At 45.2% G+C, this 15,349-nt stretch overlaps 2 protein-coding genes across 3 annotated transcripts in view; one reads left to right on the forward strand and one right to left on the reverse strand.

Moving 5' to 3' along the window:
• LOC138113294 (RNA-binding protein 44-like) overlaps positions 1-1,546 on the forward strand; it is a 30,103-nt gene extending 28,557 nt beyond the window's left edge. Inside the window, exon 15 of the mRNA XM_069021453.1 lies at positions 552-1,546. Within this exon, the coding sequence (XP_068877554.1) occupies positions 552-807 (256 nt within the window). The 3' untranslated portion in view covers positions 808-1,546. The remainder of the gene's footprint in view (positions 1-551) is intronic.
• A 2,401-nt stretch (positions 1,547-3,947) lies between these two features.
• The window catches only part of UBE2F (ubiquitin conjugating enzyme E2 F (putative)), a 54,638-nt gene continuing 43,236 nt past the window's right edge, over positions 3,948-15,349 (reverse strand). For both annotated transcript variants that reach the window (XM_069021743.1, XM_069021745.1), the window contains one exon: positions 3,948-4,194. In XM_069021743.1, coding sequence (XP_068877844.1) covers positions 4,144-4,194 — 51 coding nt within the window. In that variant the 3' untranslated portion in view covers positions 3,948-4,143. The remainder of the gene's footprint in view (positions 4,195-15,349) is intronic.

Here is a 15,349-nt window from a genome sequence, read left to right on the forward strand (position 1 = left end):
TATTATTTTTGTTTTCATTTCCTTCTGTAAATGAAACAACCACCATGAACACCACCATGTCATTCCATAAATGAAAACTGCTTTTGGCTGTGGGTGAGCACTTAAAAGTTGCCATCAAACAGAACCTGGTGGGAATTTAAAATACCCTGTATCTTTTTACCTCTCTAGGTATAAACTCAAAACCCCATATATTTTTACAGGTTATATATAGATTTTCAAAAACCCACTATATATTTTTATAGGGCTAGGTATATCTAGCTATAAATAAATAAAAAAAAAAGCTAAAAATTTAAGAACTCATAACAACTGTAGTAGAGCCTCAAGTTCACACCTCTATAACAGAAAGTATATATAATATATTGTACAGGGAAGGATATATTATATTGCCCATATATATATATATTGCAAATGATGTAGTATTTATGTTGCATTTTATATACACTACCTATAATGTATACAGTATTTTATATTGCATAGGGGGAAGGTGCCGCGGCCGTGTCCGGGCGCTGGTGCCCGGTGCCACCGCGGTGCCCTCCGTGTGTGTGTTGCAGCACTTACGGGGAGCTGACCAACTGCACGGCGCTGATCGCCGAGAGGCTCGACTGCTACTGGCCCAACCGGCTGGTGGACGAGTTCTTCGTGGCCGTGCACAAACAGTACTTCAGGAACTGCTCCCCGTCGGGCCGGGCGCTGCACGACCCCCCGAACGGCGTCCTGTGTCCCTTCATCGTGCTGCCCGTCCTTGTCACCCTGCTGATGACAGCGCTCGTGGTGTGGAGGAGCAAACGCAGCGAGGGCATCGTGTAGGGCCGGCGCGGGCGGCGCACGGGAGGGACGGGGGGGGTCTCCCCTGGGACGTGCCTGGTGCTTGGGAAGAGCCTGCCAGAGGAGCATCACGGAGGGTACCGAGCCCCGGAGGCAGGGACAGCATCGCCACCGCTCCTCCTGCGCGGTACCGCCCGTGTGCCCGGTGGGTTCCAAACAAATGTCATTTTAGCGGGGGCTGTTGGGCAGCACGGGCGGCTGGGGCCGGCACGGGCTGCCCGGGCAGCGGGGACTCCGCTGCCCCGCACCGGCACTGCGCACTCTGCTCCGCCTCTCCCAGCCGCTTCCCCCCGGCACCGTGTGCCAAGGAGGAAAAGCTGAAAGGAAAAAAACCCCAGCGGGGTGTTGGAAGTTGAAATCCTGCGGCTCCGCAGTGCCAGCGCGGCTGCCACGCACGCGAGACCAGCGGGTCTGGGTGTGCCAAAACACTCTCGGCTTCCTCTCTTTGTCTTTTCTTGGGTTTCCCCCCACACCTGGAAAGGCATCTTCTCCCCCAGCCCCCAGCACAAGGACAAGGCTTGCACGGGCTGGCTTTTTGCCTGGGAGGTGGGGAACAACGGGGGGAAGGCGGCAGTGGGAGTGGGTGCCACCAGTGGTGCCTTGGGGCTAAACAAGGAATGAGAGTAAGGTGCTTTTCCTACCTAAATAAATAAAGACATGAATATGTGTGCCTGTCTCTGTGAAGGCTGAGGTAAAGCTCCCCCCTCACTGCTCTGACTTTTTGATGCCAGGGACCCCCAGTAGGGCTGACCTCCACCCCATGAGCTCTGGGTGGGGCAGGGGGATCCCTAGGGGAGGTCCTGGAGTGGGGTCAGCTCCCGTGCAGGGAGACTGGGCCACACCTGGGGTGGGATGGGACCCCCAACCCTACCCCTGGGTACTGCCATCCCTGACAGCTCTGACCCACTCCAGACCCCTTCAGTGCCTTGCTGGCTCAGCAAGGGGTTCCCTGGGGACACCCAGCTGCTGTTTACTCCTGACTCTCACATTTCCCAAAAAACCCCCAAAACCTAGTGAGACACCAAGCCCTCTGCCTGGCCCACCCAGCCCAGACTCCCTCTAACCCAAACCAGTCCATGATCCTGGCAGAAAGAGATTAGTTGCATCTATACAACTGTACATAAAAATACATATAAACATATATATGTTTATGTAAATATATAAACCCCCCCATCTCCTCATGTTCAGGAAAAATGCAGTTTATTTTCCTGCACTGTGAGGTGGTGAGATTTTCTAGAATCCCCCCCTCCCCCTGTCCTGGATGAGCACAAACCAATGCTCCGACCTTCTTGTACAGTATTTAACAGTGTCCAAACTTTATTATTCTGCTCATCTCCTCCAGGTAAGCAACACCACAGGAAAGGGGTTAAACAGGATTGTTCTGGGAGGCAGGGATGGCTTTGATGGCTGCAGCTCTGGACTCATGGGGCTGCTGGTACCCTGACACAGCATTGCCTGGCTCACCTGAGGAGCACCCTGGCTTTCTCTGCCCTGGGCACAGCAGCAGCAGCGTCCTGGCACAAGTGGGGAGCCATGCATGGTGACAGCCCAAGAAATGGGGGCTGTGGCCCCTTCTCCTGCAGGATGGAACGTGCTAACAATACCAGCGTGCCTCTACAGTAAGGAGCACTTTGTTACAGCAACCTGGTTCAGAGTTTTCAGCTCAAGAGTAAGAGAATCTTCCTGATGCTGTAAGCAAAATCTGGATTTCCCAACCTTTGTGTGTTTTACTCCTTACCTTTGCTGTAAGGTTTTGGCAGCAAAGATCTCTCACTGCAGTTGCCTGCTTAAAATAGTGGGTTGATCCATGTTTCCTTGTGAATATTATCTGCAGGTGAAGCTCTCCTGCATGCCAATCCCTGCATTCCCAGACCTCCAGCTACAGGAGGTTGTGAAGCTGTAAAGGAAAAGGCACAGGGAAAACTCAACCCAAGTTTCGTGCTTAGTTTGCACCCCAGCTCTGCCATGCTCGTGATGGAGATTGTTTTCATTTCCTCCAGTGTCTGCAGCAGCAGAGGAACACCAGGAAAGAATAAAGGGGGGCTAAAACCCAACAGTCAATGCCCAAGCGTCACACACACTTGCTCTGCATGAAACCACACAAACATTTATTTCTCTGGTTTGTAAAAGCTCGGGTGGGCTCCACCAGCTCCTCTGTGTGATCCCAATGCTGGCAGGTGTGCAGGGAGCTCTGAAGCCACTCCTGAGGTACGTGCTGCTCTCCTCTGCAGGCTCTCTGCTCACACAGCACCATCCAGCTCCTTACAGAAAAGGCAACTGCAGCATCACATCCTTCCAAATCAAGAAAGCCAAGTGTGCACCATGTGTGGCACGAGAGGTGGTGTGGTTCCCAGCTGCGTCATTCCCTTTCACCATGGGAATCTGGAGAACACAATTAGGGGCTCTCCAGGTAACGGTGCCTAAATTTACCTTCATCAGATCAAACAGCATCTGATGCTCCTTCACCACATCCAGATCAGAAAGCTGAAGGCAGATTTCTTAAGAAAAAAAATCTTCCTTTCATTAATTTTTTCACAGAAATATATAATATATATAATATATATAATATATATAATTTTACTAATACTAAACATGTACTTAAGTTACGTATTAGCCTGTATTTCTTTTAACTACTTCACACAATGAATAGAAACAAAAAACAAAAATACTGTAGCCCAAACAGGGCCTGAAATTAACAATGTAAAAATTCCAAACTGTGACAAAAACATACTTACATTAAATAGCATTGAGAATTTCAATACCAGAAGTAGAATCTCATTTTGCACTTCTGCTCTGGCAAGCTCTAAGCCTCAGCTGAGTGACTCTTGGAAAAAGCTCATATTGTTTCTGCTCATCAAAGGCAACAGTTTTGTGATTTGGTTCACAGGAGACCATTTATTGCCAACTCAAGTGTTCCAAAAACACGCCACCTTTTCTGTTTGGGTAGTTTGGGTTTGTTTGTTTTCCTTCCCCCCCTCCAGATTAGGCAAGAGTTAGAAAAAAAAAAAAAAGTGTAATTACAATTTCAATAGCGATTTCTTTTAACTTCTCAAGCATATCTCATCAACAGGATATACAGTACAGTTCAGAAGAGTAAACATTTGTAAAAGGAAGCAGACAACTTTTTCAACCAACAGACACAATTTCTTGCTGTATTTATGCTGAACTCTCCTTTGAACATGGACAGGTTATGAAGTTAGTTTTCTTCTTCAGTACAACATGGACACAGGACTGGTACAATCCGGGCTGGTTTGGTTGCTGTTGCAGTTAAGGACAACTCTAGAGTGGAGCCGTGGTCCTGCCATCCATCCCCCTTCATCATCTCGCGTAGCGCTTAATGTAATCTTCAACTTTATTCCGAAAGTCCTCCTAGGGGCAAGCACAGCACAGTTACCCCGGGCACAGCAGGGATGGGCTCATGGCAAGGTGCTGCTGGATCCCCACACTGGCACTGGCAAGCTCCCAGCACAGGAAAGGCCCACGGCTCTCCCTCAGGGCCCTGAATCCTTACAAAGAGTGCTCCACTGGGGCATGAAGGGGGAAAACAGCCATCAGCAGCTACCAGCTGAGGTACACACAGACCACCTGCCTATTCCATAACCTCTGTATCCAGGGAAAAACACACAGGTCTGGCAGTTTGTGCTTAGAAAGCACAGAGATGCCGAGTAAGAGAAATTCTGACATTGGGTGATCCCTGTGCAAGCTGGGATGTCAGGCAGACACCACATTCCTGGCATGTTATTCCGAGCCTGAAGCTTACAGTTTGGTATTAAATATGTTCCACCCAAACACACTGAGGGGCCTGTGCTCCAGAGTGCATTCTGCTGGATTTCCAGCTCCTGCTTTTGTGTGCTGCTGGAATATAAAGCAGGAAAACTTGGGAAATTTATATACTCACATCTGTTAAAAAAAAAATCAAACAACTGAAAAACAACACATGCAACAGATGAGGAGGTTTTGAACATTGTCCTGGCACCCTGGAGCTGCCTGGAGAGCACAGGCCACGGAAGCACTGAAATCCTCTGCCAAGGCTCTGCTTTTACTAGGAAGGGCACAAAATCCCACTGCCATGACCTGTGGGATCACAACAGGACACAGTCCTGCTTCAAACAATGTCACTTGTCAGCTCCAGGTTTGCCAATGTATAAAATGATGCCTCTCAAACACATCCCAAGTGTTTTGGTACAGACCACCCAGAGCTGGACATCACATCACACCAGGAAGGAGCACCAATAGGACCTTTTTGCCTCAGTCAGCCTTGGAACACATCAGTATTTCCCTGGCTCCAACCCCACGCTTCAAACACTTAAGATCAGCTCCCCTTAGGATAGTTTTGTTTTCTGCTGCTTAGTTTTTCTACCAGTGGAAGGATAAAGGTTATCCCATGGTTAAAATCCAAAAGGATCAAAGAAAACCTATGATCCATCAGAAACACAGACTGTGATTTCACTTTTCAGCTATCAAGTGCATCACACGTGTCCCTAACTATGTGCAAAGTGCCTGGAATCTCAAAGTAGTTTAAAACACAGTTTAAGGCCAGAAATATCCTATTATAAATATGGGTGCAGAAATCCCACTCCTCCTTAGGAACAGGCTGCCTGCTCCACTTGGGTGAAAGAGCAGCTGTTTTGGTCTAATATGGCAATTGCTAAAGGCAATATTGTGTGTAGTGACGTTCCCACTCTGCTGCAAGCACACCCCTTTCCACACTCATCCCACTGTGTGTCGTGTTAAAAAACTAGCACTACAAAGCTAAAGCCATCTTCAGCTGAAATAAAATTTCCAAACCCAAGCAATTCTGATCCATAGATGGAGGTTTTGATAGCTGTGGTGGAAAGTGAATTCACTGAGGGCTGGTTGCACATTGTTTCCTACTCCTGTATTCCTCCAAAAGATGGATGACTAAAAGGAACTGAGCACACAACTGCACCTTCCCTGTGTGTACAACATCCACGAGCAGGGCAGTGCAGACAGCTCAGAGCACCCTCTGCTTTCCCCTCTGACCCTTTATGAGTTATTACACAGGAAAATGGGCTCCCAGCAGTGACTGAAGAGAAGCAAGAGCTCAGGAAGGAAGGAAGGCTCCAGAAAGCCACAGTGTCACTCAGCAGCCAGGGCTGAAGGACCTGATGGTGTTGGCAGGAACACATTCACAGGGTACTCGCTGGTGTGAAGCTGGCTGTGAACAGGAGGGGCTTGTCCCAGAGCTGCAATATTCCATCCTCACATGCCATATGGCTCAGCACTTCCTGATTAACAGGGGGCACTTCTCTCTGGGCACAGCTGCTTATGTGCAACACTGAATAATCAGAAGCACAAAAATTCAGCACAGCAGGACATACCCTGCATTATAAAGAGGCACAGGCAAAATCCTGTTAGGAATGCTAAGGGAAAGAAGGATTCGTAACATCCCTTCAAGGATGTAACATATCCCACACAAATCGTCCTCTGTATTTAAACAAAGATGTTTTGTTTGTACAGAGAGGTTTAATAAATAACCTTTACAGAAATAAACATATATGAAATAAACAGGACAAGGGGCAATGATTTTAAATGGACAGAGAGAAGGTTTAAATGAGATATTGGGAAGGAATTGTTCCCTGTGAGGGGGGAAGCCCTGGCACAGGGTGCCCAGAGAAGCTGTGGCTGCCCCTGCATCCCTGGAAGTGTCCAAGGCCAGGTTGGATGGGGCTTGGAGCACCCTGGGCTAGTGGAAGGGGTCCCTACCCATGGCAGGGGGGGTGGGATGAGATGGGCTTTAAGGTCTCTTCCAACCCAAACCATTCTGGGATTCTGTGATTACACTGAAAAACACTTGGGACAGGATCTACAGAGCCCCAGACTCCAAAAGAGAATTCCATTCTACCCTTTCTAAAAGCATGTGGAAACACACACTCAAGAACTAGGCACTGTATCAAAAACTGGGGTTTGACCTGATTTGGCAGCTCTGGGAGATGAGACTTTATTTTTTCAACTGTTTATACTGCATCAAGTTATGCTTATTAACTGCTTGTCTTTTATTAAGCTTTTAATTTGTGACCCGAAGATTTGTTCAGTTATCCAAAGCAAACACAATACTTTGGTGACAGCTACCAGAGAAGTTTGGAAAAGTTCTGATGGAAACTTTCTCTCAGGAATCTTTTTTATTTATTTAAAACTATGTGTAAGAATTACCCAATAATAGTAATAAAATTTAAAAAAACAACCCAAAAACAACCAAACAAACCCCCAACCAACCAAACAAAAAACCAAACAAAAAACCCAAAAATAAAACCCAAAACAGATTTAGCTCATTTATTTTCCTTCATACACCCACTACAGGTACTTCACAGCCTGCACTATTTGGCCAGTCCCTGCAGGAAAATGTGCTGTTTAACACATCTGTCCCTTCATTGTGACTACAACCACCCAGCTACTGTGACCAACCCTTTCTGATCCACCTTCACATCCTTTAGACCTACGGATCCTGTAAAATTCAAATGGAGACAGAAAAAGATCACAGAAATAATCAATTGCTCCTGCCCTTCCCTCTTTTGAGCTAATAATAATAGTAGTAGTAGTATTTTTTTTTAAGCTGCTCTATTTTAACAGAACACTATCTGAATCCAACATTTATTACAAAGGTTAAATTCCAAACAACTTCTGCTAGGACCTGACTTGTGGTTTCAAAGCGATTAGGGAAGGGGACTTCTGAGCACCAGTAAAATGGCATTCATTACTCAGCTCAGCCAAAGCTTTAGGATATAATAACCAGGTAGATTTACCTATTAGCCCTATGAATTATACTGAAAGCTACCATTTCTTTCTTTTCCCCCTTGCAGAAAATAGTAAGTATGCACAGCCATCAACCCCCACACATCTCCTCCCATTTAAAAAGGAGCTGAATGAAACCTTTGAGCAGTACAAAAATCTCAAGTATGAGGTGGTTTTTTACAATTCATGTTCCTGCCTTGCTCTCATTTCCCTGTCATTGTTTTATTTAGCTCAGTCTCTACATGATGTGAAGAGTTTTCCAAGCTCTGTAATTAAATTTTAGTTCTCTGAAGAAAGAGAGGGGGGTGAAAAACCTACACAAAAGTATCTCCCACAAGCTCCCTGCTTAGCAGCTGCAGTCAAAAACCCATGTCGATTTTCATGGCCTCTGATCCCTACTTCAGATTTTAGAATTCTTCTAGACACCAAGCAATTGTGATTTTGCAAAATGATGAGGAAATGCTTTAGCAGATTTTTTAGTAGCCAAGTCCTAAGGGGGGGAAAAAACGGTGAAATTTTTACTGCAGGGAAAAAAATAAAACCAACCAAAGCCAAAACACAGCACTGCAGCTATTTGGAAAATAGCAGCGCTGTGGGGAAAAAGAGGAACACTAAGGTTTGGACCTTGCTTTTGAAATGTCTGCACACAGAGGTAGGTTACAGAACTGGTGTGAGAAGCAGTGACCCGCCTGCCAGGACAGAGAAGCTGAAGATACCTTGCAGAGACACAGCAATCATTATCACACTGAACACATTTGCACAGCCATTTGTTTGAGATTTCACCTCTAAAGCAGGAACCATTTCCCTCATGCTTCCACAAATTTTCTGCTGTTTGCCAGTGGCAAAAGATAAAGGAAGAGAAGCACTCTCTGAAGTTCCTAGAAGAGGAACAGGCTATGGATTTAGAGGGCAGGGATAAATGCACCTAAATCCTGTTTGTGCAAAGGCAAGAGAATTGAGCCAGATGAAGAGAGCAAAGCAGCTTCCCAAAGAAAATTGTGCCCTGGATCAAATGCAGTGCGAGTCCAAATCCATCCTGGGCTGAAGGGAGACAGTGGAGGCCTGGCAAATCCTCTGGTGCCAAAGGACTTGGGATTTTTGCCCAGACTGTCACAGATCTCTTACTGCCATTTATGATTTCACCTGGGTTGCTGAAAACACAGAAAACCTCCTGAGAGCTAAACCAGGGAGCAGAGACTCCCTGGCCACTCAGTGCCTGAGGTCAGGAGCTGGTCTCCTCGTGCTCCTGCAAGGCTCCTGAGGCTCACCCAGGCACAGTGACCACCTGGCCAGCAGTGGGAAAGGGTTACAGAAAAGCCCTTCAGGAAAATTACCTGAATTATCCCAATTACTCGGAGGTTGACATCCTCTGAGCTGCAAACACACTTCCACCCATGAGGATGCCACTCATTCCCAAGAGAGGTTATGTCCTTGGGATCCGAGATCTTAATGGATAAATTACAAGCACAGAGGAAATGGGAGCTGCCTGAGTCTGGCCAGAGGGTTTTGCAAGTCATGCTCTCTACTCAAGGCAAATGATGTTCAAACTAACCTGAGTGGGCAGGTGAGGCACGAGGGGAATGCAGCTCCAAGAGCTCAGACTCCCTGTTGGCACAGAACAAGCCCGCCATATGTTCCCTTTCAAAAGCCATGGATGTTTCTGAAGGATGTAAAGCAAAAGCTTTCCTTTCAAGCCACTTAGTTGCCTAAAGCACCTAAAACCAAAGCTTTAAAACATCTGCATTTCTTCCACATTACCTCAGCAAATCAAACCATCTGCAAAAGCTTAATCATCTCTGGTGAACCTGAGAGAGGCTCCATCCATAATCAAAGTATTATGGAAGATGGGTAATGGTTTCTATAAATACTTGCAGCATTAGAAAAGTAATGTTTTTCCTATTTACATCTGTTAGCACAATTAGCAGCTGTGCTGTTGCTCATTTGCACATGCCATTTAATGTACTTTGTGCTCGCTGGGAAAAGCCTTCAAAGGCTGTAACAAGGACAGAGAGCATAAAATGGGGAAGCAATCCAAGAAAAACCCCGGTGCAGCTCTGTAAATGCACAAATGCTGCAGAAAAACAAAGACATATTCTACCATGGCTGCCACGGTTTCAGTGAGAACAACAAACACCAAACAGGGTGGTTGGGGGTGCAGAGGAAGTGAAGGATTTACTGCAATAAATATGGAGATAAATAAATGCAATGACTCACAGGGAGAATTGTTATGAAAAGATGTTTTCGGTCTGCAATGGAACTGTTGTTCTTAATAAGCCATTAAGCTGTAATCAGAGAGTAATAAAAACCCCACAACAAAAATTAAATGGCTTCCAAAAAAAACCACATCAAGCTTGAAAGCCTTTTGGGGCTACATTCTTTTCCAGTGTGGTAAAAGCTTGGAAAGCTGAGGTTAGCCAAAGGTGAAGATCTACTTCAGTTCTTCAGATACACCTTGTGGGTGCATTTAATTAAAACAATTCTTCAGTGTTTTGTAACCCCTTCAGAAGAAATCAGGCAAGAGATACTTGATTCAGTAGCCAGGAATAAATGTGAATTTCTTATTTTACCTGAAGAGGGTTAAAAGCACCTTCTGAAAAGTCACACTTTCATCACTGCAGTTTTGTATTGTTATAAATAAAAAGCAGTGTTCTCACAAATGTTTGGAAATAACTACCTTCCATCAGGACGAGAGATTTCAGGATGTCAGGGGCTGGTGCAGGGCTATCAATTTAAACAAGGGGATGGGATTAAGTGGAAAACCTCACATTATACCAAGGACAGAGACAGATCCCAGCCCAGAGGAAACTTGATGAGCACAGCACGGATGAGACCACGCTAATTTAAGCAACAACACTGACTCAAATATTCTACAATGCAAACAACATAAAAAATGAGGTCCTGACAAAGCCAGCTTGAAACAAACATAGTTGAGAGCCAGCTCTGGGCCACCTCTGTTGATGTCCCTGTCTTGACCAGTACCAAACAGCCTTTCTGCTCTCTACCCTTCCCTAAGCTAAGAGTCATCAACAGAGTTTTTGACAAAGTCTGACACCAAAGAGGCTGAAAATGAAAACATACTAATTTGCATCCTGCATTCTTGGACACAGCCCAGAAATCAAAAGCCTGAGAAGTTCCTGGTTTTAAACCAGGAGTTTTTTGCTGTTTCTGTGGGTATAGAAGTAGCTGTATCACCGCAAACTGTTTTCTAACACAGCCTTGGATCGCACAATAAACTCTTAAGAACTTCCTTTTTTCCACTGTAATTTCTCACTACAAAAGACTGTGACCTCACGAACTTCACATCAGAATAATTCCAAAATCATGTGGAAGAGCTGAAAATAGAGAAATCCAGTCTGCAGATGAACTGAAAACAACTAAAAATGGTAAGAGATAGTCCAAGGAGATGCTATGAAAAGGAGCGCAGAATGCATGCAAGCAGAGCAGCTAGTGTAACCGAGTACACAATTTTACAATGAATTTTACAATGTCACTCTTTCTGTAAGCCTTGAGAATTAATAATTCACAATGAAGAAGCAGTAGCTTCAAAGCCTTGACCTCAATTACTTCTTCAGCAATTTTAACAGCATATATCTTTCCACTGTTGGGAGTAAGAGCCAGAGCACGGAATAGGAAAAAAAATCAGAGTTGCACAAAATCCCCTAAAAATTCATATATGCAGCAGTGTGCCCACTAATTACTTCGAATGTGGCTAAATAGGGAAGAGGAAAAAAGACAACTGCAAGTAAAAATATGCAGCTCTTGTGATCAGCTGGAAGCAATGGAACACCCTGTGGTGTTTGAATAGCTTGTGGGGAGTTCTCTTTACCAAAATAAAGCCTCACTTGGTGTGCAAGAGTTTGGAGTCCCTACAGCCAAGGAAAGTCTGGCACAGGAAAGAAAGACTTTACAAGACACGTTTAGCAAGCAAAGACAGCAAAATCTGACTGCTCACAGATTTGCAGACTTTCATCACTGCTCACCACACCCACACAGCTTTTCCTTGGCACTTTCCACCACCTCAGCCTGGCCAGCAGCCAAAGGCAGGGCAAAGCTCAGGGTCTGCTGAGAGCTGGATGTGCCCACGGAGCCCACCTGGAGCCTTCCTGGAGGCTCCCTCCCAGCCCAGGCTCTCTCTGCTGCTGCTGCCAGTTCTGGTGACAGCTACAGGAACTGGATGTAAAGACTCTGCTGCTCTGTCAAATCTGCTGGAAATCCATGAGTGTGTTTAGAAGCTAGAGGGACTGAGGGGGAGGCCGGGATGAGGGGACAGATGGGTGGCATCACTGCAGAAGCCTTATTCCTCTGCCAAAAACAAACACTAAAAAGCAAAGCAACTGCTAAAGGTTCACTTCAGTGAAGCTCCAGGACAGATTGATTCAGGACAGACCACGTAAAGGGGCAGTGGGGGCGACTGAACCTGCTGAAAGGCTGGGCTCAGCGGGCCATGATCAGTGGCACAGAGTCACTACGACCCCCAGAGGTCCCTGCTAACCTCAGTGATGCAGTAAAACACCTTCTGCAAATGTCTCAAGGATGAAGTGCTGGAAAACCTACAGCTACAGAACAAACACCCCCTCTAATGTGATTCAGAATCATTTCACTTGGTTATGCTGGCCATGAACAAGAAAGAAATGTTTCTATCACGTCCTTTAACTTGCATTACATCAAAACACAAGATTATTTTCATGCAACCTGACAGCTGCCTTGCCAAGTTTTCCCGAGGCTCCTCGCTTTCATCGTTATCCATAATTTTATATTTCTTCAAATTATTCTGCTGCTGTTTCAAGATTATCAGACTGACAGATATCCAACTTTCATGAGAGAAGTGAAAGGATAGAAAACAGAAATGCTTTAAAAGCAACGCTGGCACTGGGCTGACACATCTCTCCACACCACAGTGACACACCAAACACAGGAACATTTTGTTAAAAGGATAATTTTTAGTCTTGGGGTGTGGAGGAGGAAAACACCAGCCTTGTCAACTCAGTATTTCCTCCACCCTCAGCTCCACAGAAATTCTTCTGTTCTACAACTAATTGCTGTTAACTTGTATTTCAGTATGTTCAAGACCAGATTGTTTAGTTTATACTATATGGAGGGATTCCCCTCCTTCCCCTATCCAACTGCATTTCTACAGTCTAAGAAACTTTAATCAAAAATTTACTTTAAACCTGAAGTGCCCTGCAGTTCTGAATCCCTTCCCACCTACAATAATTTACCTTGATTACATTAAATTGATTGCTTCTAAGGATAAGGCAAAAACTTTCTTTTCCTTTTCACCTATTTTAGCAGCTCTCTGTACTATAATGCCTTGTTCAGGATTTTACCCTCCTGATGACAGCCTTTGCTTCTGTTTTTTAAAAGATGGCCATAGACTTTAATCACACATGGGAGAAAACTTCCTTTCAGCCCAGGAATTACAGCTGGGATTGCCAGTAGAATACAGCAAATATATCATGGAGGAGTGGCCATGCATCCTAAGCCACTGCCAACCATGAAGAGCAACTCTCTCCTGAGCAGCACAAGGAGAATGGTTTCAAAAACCCTGGTGAAGCCTCTTTTTGTCAGTCTCAGGCAGTGCCAGAAGCTCCTCAGGGGAGGGTGGCTTATCCACCCAAATCTGACACTGTCAGAGACTCAGACCTCGGTCTTGCACTGAGTTCCTTGCCAAACATTCTTTACTCTCTTTATCACAAGCCTGTAGGGTTGAAGTTTCTTGAGATGTAAGAGAGAAAAGCCCTGGGATGAGAGACTCAGCTGTGACTGCAGCCAGTGCAGCCCAGCACTGATTTAAGCCACAGGCCAACCTCAGTTCTGACAGCCAGAAAAAGGATTTATGTTGCAGGCAGATAAAAAAAATACAAAGTAGAATGTCAAGATTTAAAAAGTGGTTGCTTCTTCCCTTGTGCACTTAAGCTTATCTGTGGAATGGGAACTTTTGGCACTTGCACATACAAAGGGCAGCACAGCAGAGGAAAGTGGTCTGTATTTACTCCTTCAAAAGTGAACTTGTCAGAGCAGAGATAAAACAGGTGAGAAGGGTTGTCTGTGTAGGAACATTACAGCAAGACTGGGACATGCAGGGAAAGGATAAGAAACTGAATGCAATTTAAATGTCAGGGTATTAATCCAGGCTAAGATGATCCAAATGAATGCCCAGCCTCCCACTGCTCTATTGTCCTACTGGGGGTGAATCATTTCCCTCTCCACAGCACTCCAATTCTCATCAACATAGTACCAAGCACCACAACAGCTCTCCATCATTTAAATTTAGTCTGGTCAGCCAGCACTGCAATTTGGGAACATGAGATCCTATTCTATTCACACAAACCTAAGTGTCAAACCTACAAATTCTAGAGCAAACCAACATTAACCACTTCACAATACCAAAAATAAAAAAGCCACCTATTTTTGTTTAAACCCATTTTTCAGTTTATAATATAAGACATCAAAATGAAATCACTTACAGTTACTATTGAACACCATAAGGAAAATCAAGACAAGGTGAAAAGCTCGGCTTGCCTGTAGCTAATGGAGAAAAAAACCAAATCTGCAGTGGTAAAACATCAATTTTTGTTCCTGATGAAGCAATTAAGAACCTTAAACCAAAGGATCATCTTTGTTGCCACCTGTTAAATCTTTCAGTGTTATCTACTTATTTAAACTCTGCTGGCAGACATGGGTGAATTTTCAGAGAATATGAAAAACAGAAATATTCAAAATTTGCCCAGATGTGGTTTACTCTTTCCCTTATCAAATGTAATCCCCATTTCTTTTTCCAGAGGGACTTCAGCCCAGGGTTCATATGCTCAATACCACGAAAGAATCCCAAGCAGCTGTTGTTTTCTGTACCAAGCACTGGAAGGGCTGGGGAAGAGAAAGGGGCTGATTTTGAGCTCAGGGATAAGTTAATACCCCAGCAGAGTTAGATGGTGCAGGAATGCAAGAAACCCAGCTCCCTGCAGCTCACATTTCACTGCTGGGGAGCACACACCCCAACAGGCTCTTCTGGTCAGCAGCACTTAAAACTTATTTCTGTTGATGCAGCCAAATACAACACAGTAAAAGCAATTGCCCAATCCTCCAGGATAAGTATCTGTAATCCAAGCACATGGAGTGCCTGACCATGAGCTCACACAGAGGAGAGCTCTACCTACTCAGAGAAGGAGTCATGTGATAACCACCATCCTTACGATTCTCCCAGATGAGGAAACCCAGGGGGATGCTTGATTAAAGGGCTCTGAACAGACAGGGCTGTTAAACTGCTCCTGCATAACTTGTAAACAGTCTGATTTTTTTCCAGTGCTAAGACATAGTACAAAATCTGCCAAAATTAATGCGGCTGCCCCATCCCTGGAAGTGTCCAAGGCCAGGCTGGACAGGGCTTGGAGCAATCTGGGATAGGGGAAGGTGTCCCTGCCCACAGCAGGGGGTGGAACTGAATGGTCTCGAGGGTTCCTTCCAAACCAACCACTCTGTGACTCTGATACCACAGGGAAAGTAATTTGGAGGTTACATGGTAAATGTTTTACTACTGAAACAAAGATCTTTCAAGACAGCAGACAAAATATTCAGGCTTTGCAGCTTTTGTTACTGAATTATTCACACTCCTGACAAGGCAGGCAGGACATGATGACAAGCTGAAGTTTTCAGATAAGTTCCTTCCAAGTCTGCCAACACAGGGCTGGAGTCCATGGAAAAGCCCCACTCCCTGACAACACTTCACTTGGCTGTAACCAATCCCCTTTTCTCCAGTTACCTTGTCAAAATG

The sequence above is a fragment of the Aphelocoma coerulescens genome, chromosome 7 (assembly GCF_041296385.1).
Source record: "Aphelocoma coerulescens isolate FSJ_1873_10779 chromosome 7, UR_Acoe_1.0, whole genome shotgun sequence".
Classification (NCBI taxonomy): domain Eukaryota; kingdom Metazoa; phylum Chordata; class Aves; order Passeriformes; family Corvidae; genus Aphelocoma; species Aphelocoma coerulescens.